Source organism: Spodoptera frugiperda, chromosome 5 (assembly GCF_023101765.2).
Source record: "Spodoptera frugiperda isolate SF20-4 chromosome 5, AGI-APGP_CSIRO_Sfru_2.0, whole genome shotgun sequence".
In the NCBI taxonomy this organism is placed as follows: Eukaryota; Metazoa; Arthropoda; class Insecta; order Lepidoptera; family Noctuidae; genus Spodoptera; species Spodoptera frugiperda.
In genome coordinates this window covers 726902-740214 of record NC_064216.1, presented here as the reverse complement: position 1 = coordinate 740214, position 13313 = coordinate 726902, and the positions used below count along the sequence as shown (strand labels likewise).

At 35.3% G+C, this 13313-nt stretch overlaps 2 protein-coding genes across 5 annotated transcripts in view; one reads left to right on the top strand and one right to left on the bottom strand.

Annotated features, from left to right (window-relative positions):
- Window positions 1–126: 126 nt before the first annotated feature.
- Window positions 127–13313, bottom strand: part of LOC118271957 (60S ribosomal protein L34) — a 137641-nt gene continuing 124454 nt past the window's right edge. Inside the window, exons 1-3 of one of the 4 annotated variants that reach the window (XM_035588230.2) lie at window positions 1593–1693; window positions 1387–1458; window positions 127–454 (exon numbers count right to left, since the gene is read on the bottom strand). In XM_035588230.2, the coding sequence (XP_035444123.1) occupies window positions 160–454; window positions 1387–1451 (360 nt within the window). In that variant the 5' untranslated portion in view covers window positions 1452–1458; window positions 1593–1693 and the 3' untranslated portion in view covers window positions 127–159. Of the gene's footprint in view, window positions 455–1386; window positions 1459–1532; window positions 1694–13313 lie in introns of those variants that run through there. The other 3 variants (XM_035588231.2, XM_050693991.1, XM_050693992.1) reach the window with 3 other exon arrangements.
- Window positions 2010–13313, top strand: part of LOC118271954 (bone morphogenetic protein receptor type-1B) — a 55831-nt gene continuing 44527 nt past the window's right edge. The window contains 1 exon segment of the mRNA XM_035588227.2: window positions 2010–2151. Coding sequence (XP_035444120.2) covers window positions 2148–2151 — 4 coding nt within the window. The 5' untranslated portion in view covers window positions 2010–2147.

Genomic DNA, 13313 nt, shown 5'->3' with positions numbered 1-13313 from the left:
ATCAGTGTTTACTGCTGTAGAATCACTATAGGTAATAGGTACTCAATAACATAATTCTTAAAAATGGCCTGATATAGAGTATTACTATGCACTTAACTAGATTATAATATAAAATAAAACAACAAATTTGATTTTTCCTTTATATTTTTAGCCTAACATTTACTTTGTTGCTTTCTTGCCACTCTTTACGCTCGCCTGTTGCGCTTTGAGGACCTTGACGATCTTCTGTTCCTCAATGAGGAAAGCTCTGACGATGCGCTGCTTGACGCACTTGTGGCAAAGAACACCTCCGTAAACGCGCTTGACGGTCTTCTTGCGGTAGCAAAGGCGGGAACGCTCAGCGGGCCTTGCGGGCTGAATACCACGCAGTTTGCTCTTGCACTGGCCACATCTCGGGATCTTCTTGGGCTTCTTAACGTATTGGTATACCAGGCGCCCACCAGGAGTCCTGACTCTGAAAGTTAAATAGACATAGGTTATAGACAAAGTAAATTAAATCATTATAATATGGAAATTGGGAAAGTTTTGAAAATATTTCAATGTACTAGGCTTTTAACTATATGAGAAGCAAGTAAAACATGTTTAGTTCATTAGTTATTGCTTCTTTTGATCTTGGCAATTTAAAAAAAGATTCAGATAGTATAACAAACTTGCATTCTCATATCAAGTATTATTTTAATAAACTATATTTATTTTTGCAAATAGCTTAAAATGCAACTCTTTAACACATCAATTTCTTTATTAACTAGATGAGGCAAGTAAACAACTGGCTTTTGTCAATGGCTTTACCAGTATTCCCACTGTAAAATGTAGCCAATGTGCTACAGTAGTCAATTTTTTGTTTTAGTCGAGAAACACTTCTTTATACAGCCATTAACTTGTATTTAGTGTTACATATAAGGTCTCTGTTAGCTTGGAAGATGAATTAGATTTTATATAGAATCTGTTAACTAGTATCATCAAAAATAATAATAATAAGATGAATGTGTGGCCAACTGAATTAAGGACCATATGTTAATGATACATATTGAATGGATAGGAGTCGCAGTCAGAGAGAAAGAAAATATTTCATGAGGACTATCACACATTTAGGCAAAAAGTAATTGAAGGTAAACATTGCTATTTACATGAGAGTGTGTTAACTTTGGCGGTCTCTACGAGTAACAGTAGACACAACATAGCATAAAATTATAACTAAATTGTTACACAAGGATACAAGAGAAGTTTACTCGTTCGACAACATTTCGGCAAACATTTTGAGGTTAACTTGTAAACGATTTTTATCAAAAAGCGAACAATTAATAAATACTGTTTCTCATATTAGTTAATTTTCGTCGTTTACGCTAATAATAATAAATCTTTCATATAAATATATAAATTACTTACATTCTCCTCTGGTTTGATTTGGTATTGTACGACAAACGTCGTCTGAAAGTTAGCCGCTGTACCATTATGGAGCTGAAATATGAAAGATATTATAAGTAACACACTTCCCACTATTCAAATCACTAAACTTATTTCAAATATCATACAATATATAAGAGATTGAGATAGATTTTATTAAAATATTTTAGTAACACACAATTCCCAACCTATTTGACAGCAGATGACAGGAAAAGAAAAACAATCCTGTTTATGGCAACACTCTCAGTTTCCACAGATTATAAATATAAAATGTTTATAAACGTCAAAACAAGAAACTACTAAAATAAAATTAATAAAATGTATGCGATTCAAATAAACTACTAAATAAAATAAACAATAATTTTGCAAAAAAATAACTAAACAAATTTGCGATTTAACGCTTCAAACATATTTAAAATCCTAATTTTATTTCAGAAATTTTGTCTTACATGTCGCCAGACACCACTAAATATTCTTCTTCAACTTGAACCCTTTGCTTTGTTCTGCAATGGTAATTTTTCATAGTGTTTTTAATTTACAGATACAAAGATGAGTTTCATTAAAACAAAAAAGATAATTTTAAAATATTGTGAGGAGTAGCGTAACTAAACGTGTTTAATTTTTTTTTGTTCTGGTAATTAATCTGTGAAAAAGTAAAATGGCTGCCGAAGTCTAATGTTTGTGGTGATGTTTTTCTGTTTCTAAAGTTATTGGAAGTGTATTTTGAGTGAATTCTTTGCAAAATGGGTAAGTTTTATGATATTTCCTTACATTATCTTTACAAAAGAAACTTAATTTATTAACGAAGAAGTCATTGATCGGCGTCAGGAAATCAGATGTTTATAGTGTATGAACCTTTTCGTCGTATTATTTCATTGGAATTGTTGTTGTTCTATCTAAGTAATTGATTATTCTGATTCCTTTTATGATTGAAAGAGAACTCTAACTGTCTAGATTATAATTTAACAAACTGTTAAATTCTTTTTTGACAGACAAACACTTGCCCAAGTCGACCGTCTTATTCAAGTTTATCGTATTTATTTTGTATTCTTGTATTGTATTTTGTAATGAATTACAAAGCTCGGTTAATTAACTGCGTAATTATTAGTATTTTCTACTAATTAGTACTATGAAACTTGTAGTTTTTGCGTCTTTAAACGTGAAAGATATTGTTCTCTTCCTATAAGTTTGATATAGTAAGCAACAGATGACACTAGTGGTGCAAATACTATTTTACTTATTTACTAGTCTAGTACTACTATTCTCGCGCGGGCTTACCCGCTCTACTCGGCTCCTATTGTCGTAAGGCGATGTTTTATGGCCTATAGCCTTCCTCGATAAACAGACTATCCAAGACAAAAATATTTTATCATATCCAACCAGTAGTTCCAGAGATTAGAGTGTTCTAACAAACAAACAAACACATTCTTCAGCTTTATGTATTATGATAAAGTATAATTTGTCTACAACTTGTTATTAGAATTATTTAATACAAACAGTCGCAAAGTTAGTCAGATTTCTTTACTAATTTACTAAAGTTTTTTAACAATTGATTGTTTTAAACTAGTTTGACTGGCACAATCTTGTCTTTCTAATCTCTTGATATTAGTTAGTAGGAGTAGTCAGTCATTAGTACTAGTCTGGAACACACAATTATTTAAAAATAGCTAGAACTGTAAATCCAACTAGAAACTATAGGCTTCAAATCACTTAAACTAACAGTAATGGGAAATTAAAATAGGGTGGTTATTATTTCAGAGTTGTAAGGTAACTATTAAAAATTGTAAACTTATTATACAAAAGTATTGTTCTTGTCTTGGAAGATAACTTGGGTGAAATTATGGTGTTATGGTATGTATTGTAATTTGCTACGATACCTCAGTGGTACATTATAAAAGAAAATAATACAATAATAGGTAGTCTATCGAGATTTCGGCAATGTAATGGATTTTATTTAAGATTTTCTAATTTGCATGTTTGCGCAGGATCTGTAATTGGCAATCATTCAGTTATGGTGGAAGTGGTGTGAACTATGTTTAAAAGATCCTAAAAATAAAAGAATAAAAGTTTTTTCGGTAACACAAACATTTTACCCAAACCTATTCTGTAACATAATACTATGTATTCTGATGCCATTTCTCATAATATACCAGACATAATTCTAGCCTTAGTGCTATTTTGTATTGTAATATTTTTTCGATTCCAGAATCGAATCTGATACGACACTCCTTGTTCGGTAGTCGCGGCTTGCGTTTTGTGATTTGCGTAATGGAATCTTGTTAGAAGAGTGTTTGCAGGTGCATCTACTGTATACGAAACGCATCTATGACGCAACAGAATATTTTGCTAAAAAACTTAAGGTTTATACCTATACCGAGAACCTATTCCTAGAAATCTACCTCAGTGACAAAATTTATCTCCGTGCTGGAATCGAACCCACTACACGTTGCGCGGCAGCCGGTTGCCCAGCCACCACGCCGACTGCAGTGAACTGTGTTCAGCAGTTTTGTCGTAATTGTCATTGTTTCGATAACTAGGACGTAATAGCTAGTATGACTAGCAGTTCTTTAACGATGTTGCTCATCATGCCAGATAAATGCTACTCTCATGTATATAGTTTTAGAATTTTGTAACTTACAAGATGGTACCGCGAATAATAAACTTTATAACATAACATAAAAACTGAATGTTTTTCATTATGAATTATGATTAAATACTTCTAGGAAATATACTTAAAAAATCTAGGTACTATTCAACACTAACGAATTGCCAGATTTATAGTTATCCAATCGATTTAATTGATTTAATTAATTGGCTACCAATTTACTTGTAGGCGCCAACGTCCATTAAACCCGCCCGGCCTTTGCTCTGATTGGTTCATCTCCTATAATGATTATTCCATTAAGTTCATGCTTAGATTAAAGTATTTATTTCTAGTAAGTATACGTTAATTGCCTCGATAATGTTCCAAAAACAGTATATTTAAGTAAAACTTACTTAATTTTACAGATATAACGGTCATTCTAAAGATTTATTACATAATTTCCATAAGTATCAAAAAGGTTTGTAGCAGTTACGTTTCCATTTCGACCATGTTTAATATTAAAATAATCGCACTGGCTCCAAACTTTGTAGATAAGGGCATTGAAAGACATTTTAATTACGTACGTTATCGTATGAAAGCAGGATTTCGACTGCCCTTTTTGTTCATACTGATAACATTAATACATACGTTACAAAAGAGCGCGAATTCGTTGTATTTCCTTAATATAAAATACCTAATCATAATCTCAAATGGAATCGTTTCTCACACTTGGCTGTGGGTAGTTTATATTAAAATATCCTATACATGCATACCTACCTACCATATAAATTAGATACGTACGTAAACCATTTAACTTAATACCCGTGTATAAATCGTTATAACCAATTTGGTTTCCCATTCTGTAAAGTTCACCTTTATAGGCTCATCCCGTCGATGCGCGTACGCATTCGTTATGCGCCATGTTTCATCCGAGGTGTCAGAAATAAGCCTCTATAAAATGCTCAAAGGCGCTTACGTTATACATAATTTCAACCGCGAAGAACTTGGTTCCAAGAACCGACCGACATTGAGATGGGTCATTTTGTAATAACAATAGCCCGAGATTCATATAGGGCTGCCACACAGCTCCAAGCACCACAACTTATGACTTATGATCATTATTAACGTTGAATAACTTTATGAATCACAATAATATTTCATGGCATACCTTTGCCTAGTTCAAGTCTGTGGTTTTCCTTAAAATACACTACTAACAAATTGTCGCGTTTTTGTGGACCTCCGGATGAATGGAAAGTTATTTTGCTCTGTGACTCACAGTTTATTATAATGGTGTCAAAGTTCAATTTAAGTCGTTAATTTTAAGTTTATGAATAATTATTAACGCTGGCTTTATCATACACGTATGTTTTCGTTGTGCTGTATGAAATGACGCCATATTTTTGGAGATCTAAATAACTAAAATTGTAACACGCACGATATTAGTTTCTTCAATTTTTTTGAAAGCAAAAATTTATTTAAAGAACCGATCTATTCTCGCCATTAAACTGTAAAGTTTGGCGATCTAAACTGTAATATGAAATCTATGTACGAGATAAAATATATATCCTTTATTGATTAAACGGTGTTGGCACCCCTGCGTCGAGGTGCAGGTTAATTCTTTTACGTTTTTCTCCCGTCGAGATTTGGTGGCCGACACCTCTTGACAATGGCGCTAGTGGCGCGCCCGTCAACCCGGCAACACTATTGTTGCTGTAAGCTCATTGAACTTGTACTGCTTTTCTTATTTCCTAGATGTAACGGATGAGATTAGCCTCCAAGGATTTGAATAAAATTTCTTTGTGTACAGCAATATTTATAACTTCCAAAATGATTTACTTTCTATTTACTCGTGGTGTCAGAGTTTGATGAAACTCCAGATCTGAAACACATAGGTTCTAACAAATAATTTGCCAGTTGAAAAGTTACGGAATTAAGTATTGAAATCCGAGGTTTACTTGTATCATTGTCATGAGAATACCACCAAAGATGAATCCGCTGCATAGTGAAACCTATAATAGATATACCTTATGTTAGCGTGCCTATATTTTATAAAATCTATGAAACTAGGCAGTTATCCTCGACTCTTGCTTGCAATTACTGCACTATGCACCTCTTACGATGCCTCTGCTGATTACTTACATGTTGCTTATCGTAAATTACTATAATTACTAAGTAAAATGTTGTCTAAGAATTATTTGTTATTCAATGATAGACGCTGGGTCCATTCTAATACACGATTATTGAATAAAGGAATAAAAAATATAGCTTGTCATTCCCGCCCACTGGTACCACGGACTATGATGCCTCTATTGTTGCATTGAACACGTGAAATGACGATTGTACTCATAAATACCAGGCACTAGGCAGGAGAATTGAAACGACTGCTATTTATATGTTGATGTAGACTGGATAAATTGTAATGATTGGTTGGAATCATGTCGAGAGTTATGCAAAAGGAATCTTTTTCATATTTTATAAGTGCTTCTAGGAATCTGTAATAACACGTACTTTAACATGTACTCTTATTAGTGATATACTTACTTGGTGTGCTTATTGTAAGTAGGTACTTCTAAGTTAAGTGCTTGTTATAGTTATCGTATACTTGTAAAAGAAAAGCCACAATTCATCCAAATAACTAGTCAGCTTCTGACTATTCTGCGCATAAATCTTGACAAAATACATTATCTGAAAACAAACAGGTACTCATTGCATGAAATCCTATAGATTATTACAGTCGGCTGCAAAACAACATTTGTACCTACACAGAATATTGTATCGTTCATCTGAATGTCCTGATGTGGCGTGACGAATCGGAAACTCGCCTTGATGCGATCACGTATTAAACCGATTCCTTTCCAAGTGCTCATCATAACAGCGATTTACTCATTTTTTCACTACGACAAGACGTAAGCCCCCAAAAAAGCGAGTGAAACGGATGAGATTGTTCCTGGTCGTATAATAAAAACACATTGAAATTATTTAAGTCTATGTCTATTCGAATAGAATAGATCATTCTATGCGGATATAATTGGTTTGATTGGTGGCAATAAACGCAATACCATTGTATATCAAAAGTTGCTAACACATGTAGTTATAGACCTATGCGTAGCATTATTGTAACGCAAACGGTGCAAAATATTGCAAAAATTCTGTTTGTATACGTGATGTTCTCCAAAAACTGATTAAGTACTATATTCGTATTATCAAATTCTTAGGAAATTCATTTATCAGTGATTGAAAACGACCTTGTGTAATTACCTCACTGATAATAATTAAGCACCTTTGTGTTTTGTGCGTTCTCACTACAAAACAACGTCTGCAATGATATTTAATTATACGTATTATGTACTTACGTATACGATGATGTCGCTTGTCGCAGTATTACTTAATATGAAATGTGACTTTCAAAATAAATTTTGAAAGAACAACACAACACAGTAAATTTTGACACACAAACACATTTCTGTTTGTGTGTCTTTGGGGTTTTCTGTGTTCAAAGCGGTTACCGCTCTTTTTGTAGCTCCAAGACATTAAGCTCAGTAAATTGATGTAAGGGCATGAATCGATGGGTCGATCTGTGTATCAATAGAAAATCTTAGCCATTGTTGACGCTAAGAGGCAGCCCGAGCAGCCTGGATGTGACTCTATTGTATCTGTATCTTGTGCTTCTAATCTGCCGCATGGATATTCAATTATGTTTCAAAATGCACAACGTTATCACTTTATCTCGGTTAGAGTTGTTACTTAAATCTGAACATAATGCTCTATTCCTGACGCGTTTTGATCTTGAGATAAACTTTTGATACTTTTATCGTGTCATTGCTCGGTCGTTGGTACAAAAAATATGTTTGGAGGACAAAAATGCAACATATTAATCTCATCGCACGTCACGAATTTCTCACGAGTTTGGTACACATTATTTCTGTACAAATCCACGCATACGTTTGTTTACAAGTCGCTGACCCGTACGGAAAATACTGAGAACGTATTGTTGGAAGTATAACACAGTTTACAATCTAGGGCGTTACCCCTCTAAAATGAGCTATTTGTTTAACAACAACTCCTGTTTGGATTATAACAATGTATCGCATTCCGATGTATTCCTTGCTGGTAACACTTTCAACTGGCGATGGTGGACGCTCTGCCCCACGGTTTAGTCTACTCCAACTATTTCTGGGCAGTGTTTTACACAGCGAGCTGGAATGCTCTTTGAAGTGTTGAGCACGAGCTATTTAACTTTATGCACTAGTAAAACAAACAGAACTGTTAATTAAAAATACTTCTAATAATAGAAATACTGTTGTTGGCACAGAAATGCCTACGGCGGCGACATCTGCCGCATGTTTTCTGATTCCGTGCTGGTTTCTGTTTCCACAAACAACATCTGTAGCCTACATCCAAAGCAGTATTTACAACTGCTATCGATGCATTTAAATCAGGATCGGATAAAGTAGGCGTTGCACAGCACTCCTCGTTCAACGAGAATTAAATATCAACAAGATGCAACGATAACACCAGCGAACGTAAGGTGAGCACGGATCTTCTTACACTGCTCCGGAATTTATTCGTCTTTAGGAAAAAAAAAATCTACACTAGTACCCATATCCATGATCGGTTTACATGCACGACTTTCCGAGCTAACTTATTATATACAATTTGATTAGTTAATAACACAAGGTTTGCGGTTACCAGCCAAGAAAATAATTTATTGCTTATGTAATCGCGCCTGACTTGTATCATTCCACTAATGCTTGTAATGTTTCCCCTACAATACCATTACGCATTGATTCTGTGCAGACTCGTTGCTGGATTATATTATAATTTTAATGCAGAACATTCTTTACATTGTTAGGGACTAGTATTAGTTAGATACTTCTACCCTACGCCTACGAAGGTCTTACATAACTGAAAACAAACCGTAAATCTTGTCTTGTTGAAGGATGTTCGGATCACATGTGCGATGGTACGATAATCTTGTTATTTATTCATCCTGTCCGTGCCCTTAATTAAACGTGGTCTTAACGTCCAATAACACTGACACATTAGACGGTATTTATTTCGGATACTACCCCTTGGATTCTTTTCGAAACGTTAAGCTTTACTTAATGACCTCTTTCCGTCTACAGATCGTTCCTTAGTCTCTTTAATGTTTTCTAAATGATGAGTCGTTCTAATTATTTTTTGTCTCGTTGATTGCTCTACGTACTCGGTGGTTTTTGTTGTAGTATGGCGCCGCAAGAATTGTATCAAATGCAAAATAATGACGCCTTCAATCCTTAGGATGTAGTTGCATTTCTTATACCATTGCGAAATGGACTAGTTGATGGCATTTCTATTTTCTCGCAGCATTACGTATATATTAACATAGTGATGCAACGTAGCCGGAGGGATATCTCTCAAGCGTCACTTTACGTGCATTGCTCTGTGCGTGCTATCTGAAGTTTTTGCGGTCGAGCGGCCAGCCCCGGTGCCTGCAATTTGTTCGTACGTGCGAAGACGAATTACTTCCCCTAATTGCAGTTTGCGCGCACTGCGTCAACCATTTTATTCGTATTATCTTTCATACCAATTTTACTTTTCAAAAATGATCAATTTGCCATTCGATCGTAAATGTTAATTCTCTTTTTATTTCTTTATTGATCAATATTCGTATGGTGATGTTCAATACTTAAAATGCTAATCTTATACCAGCATTTGGTTGTATTTTTATCTGGATTATCAACGCTTATTCAGAATGAAGATTCTCAGGCGTTTTTTGTCACTGGCAGTTAGTTTATCGTATCTGTTCTTTAAGGGTCCCCGCCGTCAAAGGCACGTGGGAGTTAAGGTTGCGCGTATAAGGCACTAAAATAGACGCCGGCGAAACGTGCGGATTGACTCTGAATGGCGAATATTGGCGATGTGCGCAGCTCGTGGTTAACTCGTGGTACATGTCGTTTTTTCTCGAGCTGGGCGTTGCAAACGAAATTACGTCTCGTTCGGCGCCGAGCGGCCGCTCAGACTCCTCTTTTTAACATGGTCCGCGTCGAATTTTATTATTTTTATTTAACACCTGCGCCCGGTAATCTGTATTCGACGATCTCCCGAACGCTTAACTCTTTTTGGGCGTGTTTTTATGTCGGGGAACGCCGATTTATAGCGTTCATGTTTTGTCCACCCAAAAGTGTCGTTTAATTTTCGTTGTCGCACCGTTCATAATCGATTAGGTACCTGTACCATGATAAAATGCGTTTGTGGAGTCAGATCAGTATTAATTAAAAGTACACACAAGTTTAGTAGTTTGTCTATAATAAATAACAATCACCGCACGACGTACCTAAGTCGCGTAATCATAAGTCAGACGTCCATTCATAAATACAGAATATCAAACTGCATCGCTAGTAATGGTCGTTGTGTTTTTTGTTCCCATGTTCAATTACATCGATTTGTAGCAATAATTGTATGGGTCTAAACGCTAATTGCTACCGGCACGCGGGCCGCGGCAGCGCGCTGCGCCTGCGCCACTTACCCCTGTTATTATCTAAATGCACTGCTGTATACCTGCCAAGTTCCCAGCGCTTCTCACTACGAATATTTATAAGAAGATTCACTTTGTTGCTACTTTACTTTTTGATAACAGGAATTGATTAGCGCGTTGTTGTCCGGATTTTTTGTTCATGGCTATTCTCTTCTGTGAAATGAAGGAAACATCATCAATTTAAATTGAAGTGAGTTATTACCAATTAAAATGTTTCTGGTAGCGTGATTTTAGACTATAAACAGAAGTAATCATCTTAAGTCTGGACGTCTTCTCAATCTTCACATAATGCTGTTGCGTGCTGTGATATCATAGAGTTGGCTAAAAAACGTACATTAATCAAAGTTCTAAGAAGGCAGTATTAATTAAAGTGTACACGTTCCTGCCACTAATTGAAACGAACAGTCTGGCTGTAATCGTGACCCCGGCATTATCTGTAGACAGTTTGATACTCCAGTTTATTAATTACGTTATCGAATTACGTTAATTGCGGATTAATTGTATTACTCGTGTCGCCGAGTCGTGCACGAGGAGTGCTAACGTGGAACGGAGCTATATTATAAATAAGATTTTAATAGCCTTTATACTTATCTAGTCTGAAGTAGTCTGTGTACCAGCCATTGTGCATAAACTACCCAATCTTAAAGTTGAAGTTTCAACAATTTTTCAAAGCAGTCAAAATCTCTAATGCTATCTCCGCAAGAATGAAATCATAGTTTCGATTGATATAATCCATCTTGTAGCACCCGTAGTACCTGTGGTATTCATCAAGCGGTATTCCTATCCGACCTTGGATAATAAAATAAAATCTCTCTACCTATATGAAAAAACGCGGCTCCCCGGCGCCTGCGTCGACCTTCCAATACACACTTCAAATTAATACTAGCTCCCTTAATACCATCGCCTCAGGGTTTATTTTTGAAGTAACTTCCAACTCACATAAAATAGTTATTAAATAAATCATATTCTCCTCAGTGAGCTCTGAGAATACGTGTTTTTACACAAATATAAATGGGATAAATATATGTTTTTTTGTAAATGACTAATGGCTGACGTTTGAGGCGGGCTCGTCCTAATTGCTGTTAGGTGTTGAATTAAAATGATGAAGGTTTTAAGCTACAAAAATATGACGGTACGAAATACTTTTGAAGATCTGGTTTCTTTTAAAAAGTCTGTTTATAAGTTGGCTTTGCCAAGACATTTGACCTCAAGTTTAAATGGTCAGAATAGAAATCATCTTCTTAATATAACAATATAAAATATTCCAAATTAAAACAACAAAATTATTCGGTTTCGAAATCGCTTACAATGTTTATGAACTATAATAAAATGTTTATAAACAGTTAAACACTCATAAATATGTAATAACGCCCATTTTACCAGTTCCGCTAATCTTCAAAGCTATAACTTTTTGCCAAGTAAAATATAATCTACGCTTTTTTTGGTCAGACCCATTCATTATGCAAAAAGATAAAAAGCTCCGGTAATTAAAGAGGCGCCGTAGAACTGGATACGTCTACGTCCGGAAATGCCTTCTATTGTAATTGCTAATTAATACAGAAATACCAAAATCCGAATCTATGCCAGCGCGCGTTCGTCTCTACTACCTACCATTGGAAATTCAAATGGTTTGATACAATCATTCCCATTGGCTGCTGCTAAACAAGCTTTTACTAAAATCAACACCGGAAATAAAGGCTGTGTCGCTCACAGTCGTTCTCTTTTTAAACGTGTCTGACAGTTATTTAACGATCGCTCAAATAAATAGTCTTTCTTCAAAGAATTGTTTAGATGTTGAATTTTTAACCTTTGTACACGGCCCATCTTGAATATTATTTTAATGTTCCACAGTTTATATAACCGAATACCGATTTAGTTTCTTTTTTGAATTTCTTCGATATCATTTTCAAATGTAGATAATTTTATAAAGGCTTGAATGTAACGTTGATTAGGAGTTTTGAACATTTCCCATCGAATAAATTCATCCACCCGGAGAGCCTTTGTCCGCAGTGATACAAGAGTTTGATTGACGTACAGGTTACTTCGTTAGAGCCCTCTTCAAAAGCGCATTGTGCGCTTACACGAGCATATCCCGTCCCGACAGCCCCACTCGTAAATAATACAGTCTCATCTCCATTTACGATGTGTGATATTTCTTGTGGTCCGACTAAAGCCATTTTATTTGACCTTATACATACGGCCGAGGGTCTAACACACTCGTATTGTTTAAATGCTGTAGGTACTGTATTGAAAGGTGTTTTCTTTGTTTTTGTCGTTGGACTCCCCTTGCTGCACTTTTGACGTATAAATCCGTTTTTCTTTTCAATTACGGTTCCTTATTCTTTGAGTTATGTACCTCTAGTATTTCAATAGCTTTTATTGTTCAGGTTATTAGCGTTTAGGTTGGTTTAAGTGTTCATAAAACTTTGATACCTTAGCTACTCTGGCTTCGTTCAATATAACACCGCGAGCTTTGTACATTTATATTACTTTATATTGTATGTTCCATATTTTTTGTTCAGTACGTGCTGGCGTCGAATGAATCAGGATTAGTTTACTTCAGTCATGTTTTTCCAAAATATAAATAAACTTGTACTAACATCATCCGCTTTGAATCAGAGAAGTTTACTCGGCAGATGTTTTATTAAGGAACTCAGGAATGATATGATGCCAGTCAATTTGATTGACGGCAGGCGCCGTGGCCCGGGCTGCTTCTATTGATTATAGCGATACATGCCGCATGGTGTCGGAGTGCTTTTCATAGAAACTGATCACTTTGTTGCTTCATACTCATGATTGGAATTTTTC